A 13,435-nucleotide genomic window follows, 5' to 3' on the forward strand; every position below is an offset into this window, starting at 1 on the left:
AGTTGTAGTTAGTGTAATAGTATAATGAATGAAATTGCTCCATTATAAAAAGGATGCTTTAGGGATCAGTCAGCAGTTTCAGTTTCAGTTGCAGACGAGGGGTGAATGACTACATTCACATCCCCCCTGATTCTCCAGCCCGCTTATTTACAGAAAAAAATAAGTTTACTTGCAGCATCTCATAATTGTCAGTGTTAAAAAGGAAGAGAAGAAGTAAGGAGGATGTTTTTGCTCCTCTCCTCTCCAACAGCAGTGGAGCTAACAAAACCACATGTTAAAGAGGGAAAGGAGACCCATGATATTGGGACTATTAGGGTGAAGATTTTTTTTTGGCTATTAGGACGATCTACCTCTGTTATTGAAAGCAAGTGTTAGAAGAAACATGGTGTACACAGTTGTGTTTCCCAGTCATTTTGGAAACAGTTTGTCTGAAGCATTTCTCTGCTGCATTTTCCTGAAAAGTCTGCATCAGCTTTCATGAACCTAATAAAAGGCTTAGTGGCAGTATTGACAAAAGAATCACTTAAAGCATAGGAATTATCTGTTGGAGTTATGAATTTCCACACCGAATTTTCATGGGAATCTGGCAAGTACTTGTCAAAATATCTCGCTCTGGACCAAAAACACTTGGACAGATGAATAAACAGATGGACTAGGACTCACAAGCTTCAAAGGAAGAAAATAAACAAAAATCAAACTTTTATTAATTTTAAAACCCCTGTGAAAAAGAACAACTTTTTTTTCCAGTCAAATGTATTTATAGCCTAAAATCAGTTTAGCCTCAAAGGGTTTTACCATCTGTAAAACATACAAAACACTGTCACACTGTCATATATAAAATAGGCAAAATAGCAAATAGTAATAACTTTTTCAAACAATTACACTTTATCCCACATTACTTTTACTTGACGTTGTTAGTTGTTTGAAGGAGACGTGGCTACTGCACGCTTGCTACAATGTTATTTTATTTTAAATACATTTTATGTAAAATAATTCAGTGTGTTGCATTAGGCTATGTCATGCAAATGGCAAAACAAAATAGAAAAGGTTATGGAGCTTAAATGAAATAGACGTATTTCAATAATCAGATACAGGCTAGGACACACCTCATAAATACAATAACAATCAAAGAAGTGTCATGATGAGGTCATAATGAGATGACAGCCAGCCCCCCCCCCCCTCTGTCTCTAATTGGCCAGCCTCTGACAGGATTACACGAGTTTCCTCAATTGAACACAGTGAAGTTAAACGCTCGGACATCCTGCTGGAGACTCGTGCTTTTGGCTGAAAAGAAGAAACTCGACCACATTATACTTTTCTACCCCAGTCGATCATATGTGACAGGTCTGCGCTGTGATCACAGGATTAAATGTTTTCTGTGCTGATGGTTGCTGCTGCTGCTGCAACACTAAAGACTAATGTGTGCACACGCCAGCATTTCAGAGAAGCTGCCCGTGAACTCAGCCTACTTTAGTTTAGACCACAAGTCGTCATGATGACTCGGATTTTCTGGGATATAATTTTTGTCATCAGCGGTGAGTGTCTAATTTAGCAGGACATTTTTTTTAAAATTATTTTTGAATTTATGTTGTTTATGTGTTTGTCTCATTCTATATAGCCTATGTGAAACATTTCTATACATTTGGTGATTAATGATTGCAGTTCCTCAGTATTGTCACCTATTTGATTATATAATTTAATATTAATTCACTGGATCTCTTAGCTAATGACTTGCAATGCCAATCAGTACAACACTCCTATTAAAATCTGAAGTGTTTTGTCTATGGTAATCCATAATAATTTGTTTAAGGTGTATTAACCTTACTGTGCTTGATGGTGTTTTGTTTATTCTTTTATGGTGTCACTGATTCTTAATAGTTGGCCTTTAGTTATCAATATATTGAAACTAAAGGGTTATTTTAATGGATTCTTGTGTTTTTTGAACTTCACATTTTATTGTAAGGAAAAAAAAAAGAAGGGGAAAAAAAATCATATTTCTCACTATTTTTTATTTTTACAACCAACCACCCTTCTTGTTTTTACTAGCTGGTTTCAGTCAGTAGTTGTGATTGCGGGCCTTCACAGGACCTGCTGAATATGTATTTATAGTGCTTTGGTCTCATCCTTTTAGTGGGCGCTTGACCCTGTTACAATTGTTGGGTACCAGTTACTCAATGAAGCATCGATATCACATTGAAGACAAAGTTGTACAGGTGCAGATTACTGGGACTAACCCTCAGGTTGTTCAATCACAATACAGTTATATATATATATATATATATATATATATATATATATATATATATATATATATATATATATATATATATAATCCTATGGGTACATTTAGTATGTCTGTGGTACTCAATAGTGAGCTTACAGTGAACTTATTTGTATTTTTGTTATTATATTCCTGCAGGGATTTGTTGTTATTTCTATATATAACAGCTGTTTACTTTCCTCTTTGCAGGTTCCCTCTTTACGATTGGAGCAGGGCCGAGCAATTTGACAATTATTGAAGCCAGCATTTCCATCGATACAAACTTCACTGCTGCTCCGAACACCTCAACAAGCAGCTCTGCAACAACCGGCAGCGGAAGCACAACTACCACAACTATTGCACCTACTACAGCAACTACCATCCCTCCAGTTAAAAGTAAGTCTCAGCACAGTTTTCATATTTCTAAATACAAGTAAAGGTTCATGCTCATTGTCAAGCCATCTCCAGAAAAAGAAGAAAAAAAAACAGTATTTCACATTCCCAAATGTTCTCGAGACCTTGATCCACACTCATATGTTACTGCAGGTATTTGTTTTTATTTCTATATTTTTTTTCTTCACATTATGACCACATAATATGTTAACAGTTGCTTTTTCTCTCTGCAGGTTCCCTCTTTACATTTGGAGCAGAACCGAGCAATTCAACAATTATTGAAGCCAGCATTTCCATCGATACAAACTTCACTGCATCTCCGCACACCTCAACAAGCAGCTCTGCAACAACCGGCAGCAGAAGCACAACTACCACAACTATTGCACCTACTACAGCAACTACCATCCCTCCAGTTAAAAGTAAGTCTAAATACAATCATGTTATGTCAAGATGCCAGGGAAAGTTTGGCTCAGATTGGTCAAGCCATCTCCAGTAAAATGTATTTTAGATAAAACGTGTCCTCATTGCAGCCCTTGATCCACTCTCACTGCAGCGTTGCCTCCACAGCAGGAGTTCACAACACTGTAAAGCTTCCCATTGAGCTGCTGTACATCAACACATGCAGACAGTGTGGCGCTCGCTGATAATTGATCCTCTTAGCGTGAGTGAGGGCAACAATTGTGGTAAATTAAAGATCATGAGCAGAATATATGAACAGTATATTCAACAGTATCACAAAAGCTGCACCTACAGTATTGAATTATGATCTCAAAAGCACCTAAAGGCTGGTTTCTGTCTCTATGTTCCTTGCGTTTGACTGCCAAAATCACATGGAACGGAAGAGGGGTTGGTAGGCAGATGCCTCAGGGACAACAGAGGGCTTTCACAGAGTCTGAAAGAAGGAGACAATACATGTAGGCTGCAATCCAAAAGCCCATTTACCGTTGGAATGGAGTGTGTGACGAAGGCTGTAATGCAGCTATCTGTCTGCATGCTCATCCTCCTTCCCAACCTGAATGCAACACTGTGTATCTGTTTTGGCTGCTCGGGGAACACTGACTTTTGTTTGAGTCAGTTATGTAGGAATTTGTCTGACTGTACAGCTTACGTGGAAGAAATGTCCTGTTTTGTCTGGGTGTTCATTAAATTGGATATTTTTGTCCTTTTTGTTTTGTCAGAGTGAAAACTGTGATAGTTGCTTGGAAAAAAAAAAAAATAAATAAATAAACTGTATTTAAGGCTTTAATTTCCACTGATGGGATGTGCCTGCAAGGATGTGCTGTCTCTTGAGTCCCAATGTGAGTTGATGGACAGAGGTTTTTGTTTGCAGCGTCTCACCAGGACCTTTCTTGACTCTAATTGTCCCTCCCAGGTACAGTGAGAGATGTAAGCCACCACAAATCCACACGCAACTGGTAACAAAAGGCTTCAGTCTACCGTTGGTGGCGTGGGTATCAGCTTTAGGATTTAGTACATGCTGTTATTTCAGGTCTCGGCAGGCTTCGGTTATTTTTAGATTTATGATATTTACCTGTGTCATGTTGTGTATTTGGACTAAGTGCACTTGAAATATATTTGATTTTGTAATTTGGGGTAGAATTCATGTACTGAAGGACGTGATGGTTCTTAAAGTGTTCCAGTTATAGTTAACAACTGTACCCCACCTAAATATTAGTAGATGGTTTCAGTGGGAAATATTAGTGATTCATGGTCATTCAAAAACCTATGTACGTCTCAACAATATCTTGTCTTACAACCTCACAGAGTTTGTGGCAGCGGCTGTTCGGTCTCATTTTGATGACTGTCCAGACTCCCACCGCCATTTCTGCTTCCACGGCACATGCCGCTTCCTGATCTTAGAAGAGACGCCTGCATGTGTGTAAGTTGTTACTGTCTTAAATCTAAAATGCCAACATTGTTGAGTTGACTGTTGTTCACTAAACGTGAGAGCTGAGTTTTAACAAAGCAGCTTTATATGTTTCACCCACGTCTACATTTGTTCTTTAAAATAGCTTTGATAATTTGGTATGTTGGCAATTTAAAGCACTTTGGCCTTTATTTTGGACTGGGCTTTGCTGAGCAGTGAGGTCTGTCATTACGTTGGAGCAGAATGCTCCCATCCTTAAAAAGAGACATTAGTAAAATCTTAAGATCCAAAGCTATTTCGGACAGTTACCAGTGCAAGAAGGCTGGGATTGGGTTGACTGTGGTCTCTGTATTTCTGGAGAAGCCGCAGATAACAATGGAAACCACCTTTTCACAAATATTAAAAAAAAGATAAAATCATTTATACAGAAATCTTGAGCTGTATGACATCACTTCTATGTTTTAATAGGTCCAAAAGACTCAATACCTTTTGAATAATTTTAATATATTTACACTTCAGTAGATCCAGGTAACTGTAAAAAAACAGGGACAGATTTAAGATCATAAATAAATATAATACATATCTAGACATTAATGGCCAAGTTAATTTGCAGTGTCCCTGAATGAAACATCCCTTGGTTTTTCACTGGACTATATATATGTGTGGATCTTTTGTTTGTTGTTTGTTTGTTTGTTTGTTTATTTATTTATTTTGAATCTACTAGATAAGTGAAATTGTGAATTGTAGCAGTTGTATTATTTCTCAGGTACATACTATCAAGACTGATATTAAAAAGAATAGCAACAGATCTAATGTATTTACATTAGATTTTTACAAACAACTAGAAGTGTTGGGACTAATACTGTGACATATATTTATATATGTATATATAATTTTAATAACTAATATTTTGCATACCCAATTAGATTTTCCATCCTTGTTGTTGCAGGTGTCATCCAGGCTTCATTGGGATGCGTTGTGAGCATGCAGACCTGCTTGCTGTAGTAGCAACTAATCACAGACAGCAGACCGTTGCCACAGTGCTGGTGTTGTGTGTGATTGGCTGTGTTCTCATCATGTTGTTGTGTACGCTTTTACAGTAAGTAACACATAATGGCATGTCTTTATATTATACAAACATATAATACAGGTTCACTGGGATTGTAGCTGATAAACTGTACAGTGTTTAGGATAACAAACGTTTAGCAATATGAGGCCAGTGAATTTTTCATTTAAGGGTGAAACGATGAACTTGACAGGGATTTTCAGGACTTTGAGAGTCTTTTCTTGTGCAGTTGCTGGTGGAGGCAGGACTGTCGCAGGCGGAGCCACGCACATCACTACGTCCCAGAGAAGCACGGAGCATCCTGCCATCCTTCTGAGAGTGGTACTTTATTTATGTTTTACGTAGTAGGGTATAGGGCTAGCATTAGTTTATATTTTTCTGGTTGTCCGCAAATTCCATGAGAAAAGCAAAACCAACTTTGTGTGTTTCTCAATACTTTCCTACTTCCCTGCACCTTCTCGCAGCGCCAAGCCCATTTGATCCTAATAGAGATGTAACCCTTAACAAACAGGTCACAAATGTGTATTTTCATGATCAAAAAAGGTTTTAGAATATGCTGGGCACTGTAGTTTTTAGCAAACTTTACTTGCATGTGTTGGGGACTATTTTCAGCTGTGGATTAATCAACACTTGGTGCTCTAGTAAGTATTTAAAGCAGCAGGACGGTGAATGTGAGATTGAATCAAAATAAACTACAGTGCCCGTGTTTATAATAATTAACATACATGTGATCATGTCAAAGTAACTGTGCGGCGTAGTGGTGGGTTTTACATAATTTGTGGTAAAAAATGTAGCTCTATGGCACAGAGAAACAAGCTATCTCAGGCTTTGGATACACAGACACAGATGAGATTTGTTGACTAATTAGAAATACCATCAGCCTTATGCTTAAAAGGTTTTGTGATACTTACGATAAACAAAAACTTAACCTCAATATTATTTCCCTTTTCAGTGGTTTGAGAAGACCTCTTGCTGGAGCATAAGCTGTTTGCATCACGGCGTGTTTAGTTTTCCTCATCTGTCCAGCCTACAAATCCTCAGGATTGCATCCAAAGTGGTATTTCTGATCAAGCAGACCAAATCAGAAAAGGGGCGAAGAAGCATTCTCGCCAATGTGGCTGAGGTAGGCCTGCTGGATGTGGAAGGTTAAATGTTCCATGACATTTTTTTTTTCTCCCACTGACTGGGACTTTTGACCTACAGCCCTGAAGGAACGTGTTTCCTTCACTCTTTGATTCTGTGGAAATACACGCAGAACTGCGTATCTTTTTTTTTTAAGCTCTGAGGATGAAGCTGCTGCCGAATCCAACATGGGAAGAGCTCTGTGTCCTGATTACTGTTCATGGCTGGCCTAGCGGACGTGAGAAATGATCGACGAGGCCATTAATCATCCTGTGTGGATGTTGAATAGGAAAGGTGTTTATTTTGGGCTGCGGGACAACAATAATTAATTTAAGTCAGAGACCTCAATTCCTATTTTTTGTCTTTTAATAACTTTAAGCACTTTTCATCAGAACTCTATAAAGCACAGAGGACATTTTTTTTAAATGAAAATGATGGTGGGTGAAAACCGATGCTTTAAACAAGTTTTTAGTGTCTGTTTTTAAAGAAGGAACTCACTTCACATGACAGGAGTAGGAATTGTTAAATGGACTGACTGCTAATGAAACCCCTGGACTTCTATCAGTAAAAAGACACACAGAATTTAAAGTTGTTCCAATACGGTTTTGATGATTTCATGACTCCAGTATTGCTACTGAAGTTGAAATATTTAGTCAGTTTTATTGTTACTCCTGAGCTGTACTTGCATCAGAGGTGTTTTTAATTTGCAAGCTATAACAGTACCGACATATGCACATCCTGGGTGGCCACCTTATTCCACATTGTATTGTTGCACTTATCAGCAAGCTTGCTAGAAACAAACTGCATTTATTGTACAATGTATTCACTTGAAAAAGTGCCCACATAATGAGATGCCAAATACACTTTCTAACTTTCTCTGAATGAGCACCGAAGGGAAGAGGCACACAGTTTGTACACATCCACCTAAGCGTGCATGCTCCTAAATCACAGCTTGTATTTTTAAAGAACACAAAACACTTTTTATTTCAACATTGGTTTGTTATAGCATTGTGTCTTCTTTGAATTGAAATACTTTTAAAGAGAGAGAGCACCTCTGAAGGTTAATTTAAAACAAAATAAGGTTTTCTTAAAAGGAAAAACCCTGAATAATATTCAGTGAGGAAATACAAAATAATGATTGAAAACTGACTCAGATATAAAGTTTGTATGCTTTGTGTGATAAGACGGAACAAAAAACTATAAAATGAATGTGATGGTATTTATATGCCAAAAAGACTCTGAGGGGACGATACACTTGTCTTTGTTTACGGTATGTGATGATATTTACATTCAGAATACAGTATGTGTTAATGTTTTTTTTATTATTTATAAATATAAAAGACACCGAAATATTCAATGTATATACTGTATATGATACAATATCATCTGAAAAGGGTGATCTTCTTCTCATTAACCCTTCATCAGATTTATGTTGCAACAGTTGGAAAGCCTCTGTTATCTGCATTTGTTTTCAAATGAATTAAAAATATATATGTATATTTTTGAATTTATTTGCTTTAAACTCCATCTCTTGAGTCTGTTATCCGATTCATAGCGTGACCTCTTCTTCTTTTTACAAGCTTCTCTCTCTCTCTTTCTCTTCAAATATTCCAATTTTCTGTCTCTGTGCTTCTCTATTTTTCTCTTTCACTAAATATTTCAAGACACAGAAATGGCAACATGGAACCCTGAACCCCGGGCACAATTAAACAAAGAGTCAAACTCTTGAGTGCTTTTATAGCTGAAGGAAATGTTTCAGCCCTCTTCTATATTGCCATTCAGTTTATTTATTTGTCTTTTTAAGGCAACAGAATCTACACCCATTCATGTTAAAGCCTTTGTTCGATGTGCAAGACTACATCCTGTTTTTTAAAATGTCCATTGTATATCATTGGGTTGACGTCTTCCCTCTTACCGTGCTGCATCTCCTCTGCTCTTCCCTTTCGCTCTCCACATGAGGAGCTTTGTTTTGTTTTACAATCCCATTATGTCTGCAATTGGATTTCTGTGCAGCCCTTTAGAGCCGTTTGGCTGAGCTTCTAAACCAGATTTGAAATAAGCAGCTCTTGTGGGCGAATCCCTAAAGATGTACAATACCCTTTAACATACAAAGGAGGGCAAGGGGAAACAAATCAACAGGGGAAAAAAGTAAAAAAAAAAAAAGTAAATGGCAAACTGTGTTGATTCACATTTCGTGACACAAAGTGGATGTGTTTTCAACATTGGGAAATTCTCTTAAACTCTTTAAATCTCATTTGGACATGTGTCAATCCCCATTCCCCATAAGAGGCTGGAGCTCTGCTTTGAATTGCAATGCCATTTTGGTCTTTTTCGTCAACTTCCTCTTCTGGCCCTTTTGATCTTAAGCCCAACATTCCCAGTATCTGCCTCTGACCAGATGGTTTAAATAAGAGTATTTATAAAGGTATTAGGGTTAAGCAACCCTGCCTTGTTCTCCTCGCTGCTAAGCAGTGAAACAAATCATTAGGAATGATGAAAGTGCAGAGCTTCAGTTAAAGGCTCAGTTCACCCACATCACATGAAAAGGTAATTTTACACTGGCTGATCCCAGAGTGCAGCTCATATGTCTTATTTTATACAGCATAGATTTGATGTCATGATATTTCAATTAATGTTTGTAAATTGATTATGAATAAAGTTTGCAGGTGTTTACGTTGACATCCATTCTCGCCTCCTCTCCATCCATCTGGCTCAAAGGATAGGTTCACATTCTTATCTTACAATACTTACATGCCCATATGTGCCTCATAAGAGTTAGTTAAAGTAAAGATGCATTCTAGACTTTAAATGAGGCTTCATCAGTCCGAGTTAGACAAATCAAGTTGGTATCGACTAGAGTTGCATAAAATGTGTAAAATAATCTCTAAATGCATACTAAGATTTGTGAATGTGTACAGAAATCTGCAAATGTGTAAGAATCCATGCTTGCGTAATCGGACTTGTAAATGTGTAAAGTGTTGAGATTTAATGTATAAACCAAACTATAAAAGCATACCTAGATATTTTTGTCTGAAAAGTCGTAGTATTTTGCTCCAAGACCTGGAAATATAGACAAGTCTTCAGGTACAACTCAGAAGGCCCCTCAATTGGTCTTTTTACACATGACTTTTGCTACACTTCTGTATGAAGCTAAATATGGTGCAAAATGCGAGAAATTGTAGGCTTGGTGTGAGCACTTGTAGAACAAAACTCTGAATTTGTATGTTAAAATGTTCACACCTCATCTGGTGATAGCAACCCTGCTCTCCCCCTGTGGAGCTCTGTAGCTGTAGCTGTGGACATTTCTTTTCACAGTTTAACACTTGAAATGATAAAGGCACTTGCAGATTACAGTAGTAGTATAAAATGTAAACCGTACCAGTGTTTCATTTTTACCTCATCAAAGGTTTTTATTTTTACAAAATAAACCAAAACACTGACAACGAGGAAGGACATACAGTATATGTCCACAGCTACAAATTTGTTTTGCACCAAATGTATCGCAAGAAGTGTTGCAAAAGTCAAAGTGTGCAGATTCACCACTTTGTGATGTAGAGAGCACATATGCGAAGCTGCAGTGACCAATTCAAGAGGTTGTAATCACTGAGTTGTTGTGCTGGAAAAAGTGCTCAAGTAAAAAAAATGAATATGTTGCATTACAAGTTTGCAGCTATCATTGTATTTATGTAAATATCAATCTACACTTGTGGACATTTTTTTACTGTGACTTCACATTCATGTGTGTGAATATTTTATATAAGTGAAAATGTTAACATACAAGTTCCGATTTTTGTTCTACAAGTGCTCACATCAAGTCTTCAAGCTCTCGCATTTTGCACCATATTTGCCCCACAATAATGGCCCCATATAATAGTGGTGAGTTAAATGCCTGCATGCCATAATTCAGTGCCACCTCTGCCAAAACCTTTTATTGGAAAAAGTGAACAGGTCTGCAGCCACAGAGGCCTCTCATTAACTGCAACAATGTAAATTATGGAAGGCTATATAAATAAAGATTAAGTGCTGATCATGCAATTGCAAAATCTATGGTTAAAGTCTGGCCAGGGAACTTTGTTGCATGTTTTGCCATCTCTCTCTCCCCTCATTTCCCGTTATCTATCTACTATTGCAGGACCGTAGCCAGCTTATTGGAGGGGTATCTTAACGAGCACGCTTTTTGATGCACTGAAAATATTTACTACAATGTTGTCAAATTGCTTACCAAGATCATGTACCACCTTTTCTTAGTCTAAATGCACGCATGCCTCAAACATTTTGTTATGAGTGCATATAATTAGTTAGATGCGTGGATTGTTGATACATTAGACGTTAGATTGTTACATGTTGCATGCCAGTTAACACATTCACAAAAGTGGTGCTTTTAACAAGGATAGGGCTTCGGTTTAGTTTTGTAAGTGGAGTTCATATTATTGGCCGTCGTTATTTTAAAAGACACACAGATTTTTTGAAGTGGGGTTGTATGAGGTACTTATCCATAGTCTGTGTATTACAGTAGATGGCGGTCCGCATGCCCCCAGTTTGGAGAAGCAGGCAACAGTACTGACACTGTAGCTAAGCAATGTGCTGCTGTGGACAGGGGGCAGCGTGGGGCACAGCAAAACGGATTTTAGCCACTTAAAAAAATCAACATCAGTGTAAGTGTATGCTATATTTAGAATATTTTCACCGCTTTACCTTGCATCAGACAACCCTTTCCGACGGCTTTATGAAGCGTTTATATCTATTTACGCTTTCTTCAAAGCCACCAGACTCTTTTGATAAACAGTTCTTTTACCTTACAGAACACGGTAGTTGCTGGTCTACTGCTGCCTCAATCGATTTGTTTGTTTAAGGGTTAGTTCAAATTCACCAAAGTCACACACACACACACACACACACATAACACAAACAAACCGACCGAGGCTGCAGTAGACCAGCAATTTCTGTGCTTTGTGAAGTAAAGTTCTATTTCGTATAGGCTTCGCCCTCTAAGCCACGCTATGGGTTTATCCCTTTGCGCATGCGCAGTCGTGAAGATTTTCTTTCCTGCCCTTGTGTACCGCTCTCGGGCTTCAACTACGCCCACAAATACTGTAGATAAACAGAGCAGACCCGTTGCTCTGCTCCCACTTTTTTCTTCAAGCAAGCAGTATGAAGAAGATTATGAAGACTCTGGCTCCAGCGGCGTCTGCCTCTGCTCCCTGCCTGCGAGGCCGGCTACATCTTTCGCCGGACTCTCCACCCCCCGCTACGAGACCTGCCTCGGTGCCTCTCACGCCGGCAAGGCTCTCACCTCCGATGCCTCCTGCCCGTTCTGCGCCCGCCTGCCATCTAAAGAGCTTCAACGGCGGGCGGGCGCTTTTCTGGCTTTTGAGGTCGACGGAGAGGGGGACGGCAGCTGGGCTGACCGACGTGACACCGTCGACGCCCTGGAACCGCAGTCTCCCCCGAATGACGATTCCCTCACCGGTTTTCCTTCCTCCCCGCTGAGAGGACTGGAACTCGAGACAGGGATCGATGCCTTTCCACTACGGCTCTCCCCGTCTCCAGAACGGCCAGGGGCACCGCCTCAGCGGTCTTCCCCTCTGCCACAGATGGCTCCACCCTACACCACCAGGGCTCTTTTTCTGGACCTCTCAGGAACCGCCGTCCAAACGGGCTCCACTCTGGCCACGCTTTACGGAGCTTCGGCCGTTCGTGGAGGAGGCTCTCTCTCAGCCCGGGAAACTGAGGGCTCCAGTCTCCACGGAGATCGGCAAAGCTATGACCGCCATCCTCACCCTCACCACGGCGACCACGGTGGCATTGTCAAGGATCCAGGTGTGGCAGACTGTGGCCCAGCGAAATATCTGGCTCCACATGTCACAGCTACCCACGGAGTTCAGACGTGAGCTTCTGTACGTCCCCATAGCTCCCGATGGCTATTTGGGCCTCGCTTACAGACGGCCACGTCCCACCTTCACCAGGCGACCGAGGAAGCGGAGCGGCTACGGCGGCTTGGCTCCTGGAAACGGCTCCCCAACAGCAGCGCCACCGCTCCACCAACCGCCATAAGAGGAAACGCCCCACAGCCTCCGCTGCGGCTGCACCCTCCCAGGCTTCGACCTCAGCCCTGACCGGCAGGTTTCACGGGGCCGAAGGACAATGAAGGCGGCTCCCACCTGGTCAAACCCGCCCCCGGAGCCACCCAGCAAGCAGCGGCGACGGTGGCAATGACGGGGCGCGGTGAACGGCCCTTTTAAGGGCCACTTCAGTCTTTCTAAAGAGCAGTTTCCCTTCAACCGAGCAGCCCTTGTTCCCACTGAACATTACGCTGATGTCATGACAGATGTTCCCCACACAAGCACACACCAGGTCACCGCTGCTCGCGGAGCTCCACCGCTCTCTCACTATGCAGACAGCGGGAGCAAATGCCCACCCGCTACAATTAGCGCCGCTCAGTTATCCTCCTCCCCCCAGCTATGCCAGCAGGATGAGGACGACGATGACCCGCCACCCTTTCGACAGGGCCCTACCATGGACTGGGCGACATGATCTACTCATGTCTCGCCCAGCGGCAGGACGGGCTCTGCGCTTCTTGCTAGCTATGTCTGTGAACAACACACAGACAATGCGCGCGCCCGCTCTCAGAGCACAGCGCGTCATGGATCAGGCTGACACTCATGGACTTGTGAATGTCAAAACTGATATCGCGGGGCTACACACTCCAGTTCGCCTCCCCCCGCCT

The 13,435-nt window shown here is 40.7% G+C and overlaps 1 protein-coding gene across 1 annotated transcript; it reads left to right on the top strand.

Annotated features, from left to right (window-relative positions):
• The first annotated feature begins 1,243 nt into the window (after nucleotides 1-1,243).
• On the top strand, nucleotides 1,244-8,194 carry tgfa (transforming growth factor, alpha). Its single transcript, XM_078248646.1, has 7 exons — nucleotides 1,244-1,535; nucleotides 2,471-2,656; nucleotides 2,887-3,072; nucleotides 4,418-4,532; nucleotides 5,470-5,619; nucleotides 5,816-5,907; nucleotides 6,539-8,194. The coding sequence occupies exons 1-7, from the start codon at nucleotides 1,493-1,495 to the stop codon at nucleotides 6,544-6,546; spliced, it is 780 nt and encodes a 259-aa protein (XP_078104772.1). The 5' UTR covers nucleotides 1,244-1,492; the 3' UTR covers nucleotides 6,547-8,194.
• Nucleotides 8,195-13,435: the final 5,241 nt, after the last annotated feature.

Source organism: Sander vitreus, chromosome 4 (genome assembly GCF_031162955.1).
Source record: "Sander vitreus isolate 19-12246 chromosome 4, sanVit1, whole genome shotgun sequence".
NCBI classification, from domain to species: domain Eukaryota; kingdom Metazoa; phylum Chordata; class Actinopteri; order Perciformes; family Percidae; genus Sander; species Sander vitreus.

What these genes read in the sequence shown, in the direction of transcription:
- tgfa (XM_078248646.1), top strand. Translation starts at nt 1,493, where the DNA reads ATGATGACTCGGATTTTCTGGGATATAATTTTTGTCATCAGCG. An exon ending in TATAATTTTTGTCATCAGCG is followed by an intron (nt 1,536 to 2,470) that starts GTGAGTGTCTAA and finishes TCCTCTTTGCAG; the next exon opens with GTTCCCTCTTTACGATTGGA. An exon ending in TTGTTGTGTACGCTTTTACA is followed by an intron (nt 5,620 to 5,815) that starts GTAAGTAACACA and finishes TTTCTTGTGCAG; the next exon opens with TTGCTGGTGGAGGCAGGACT.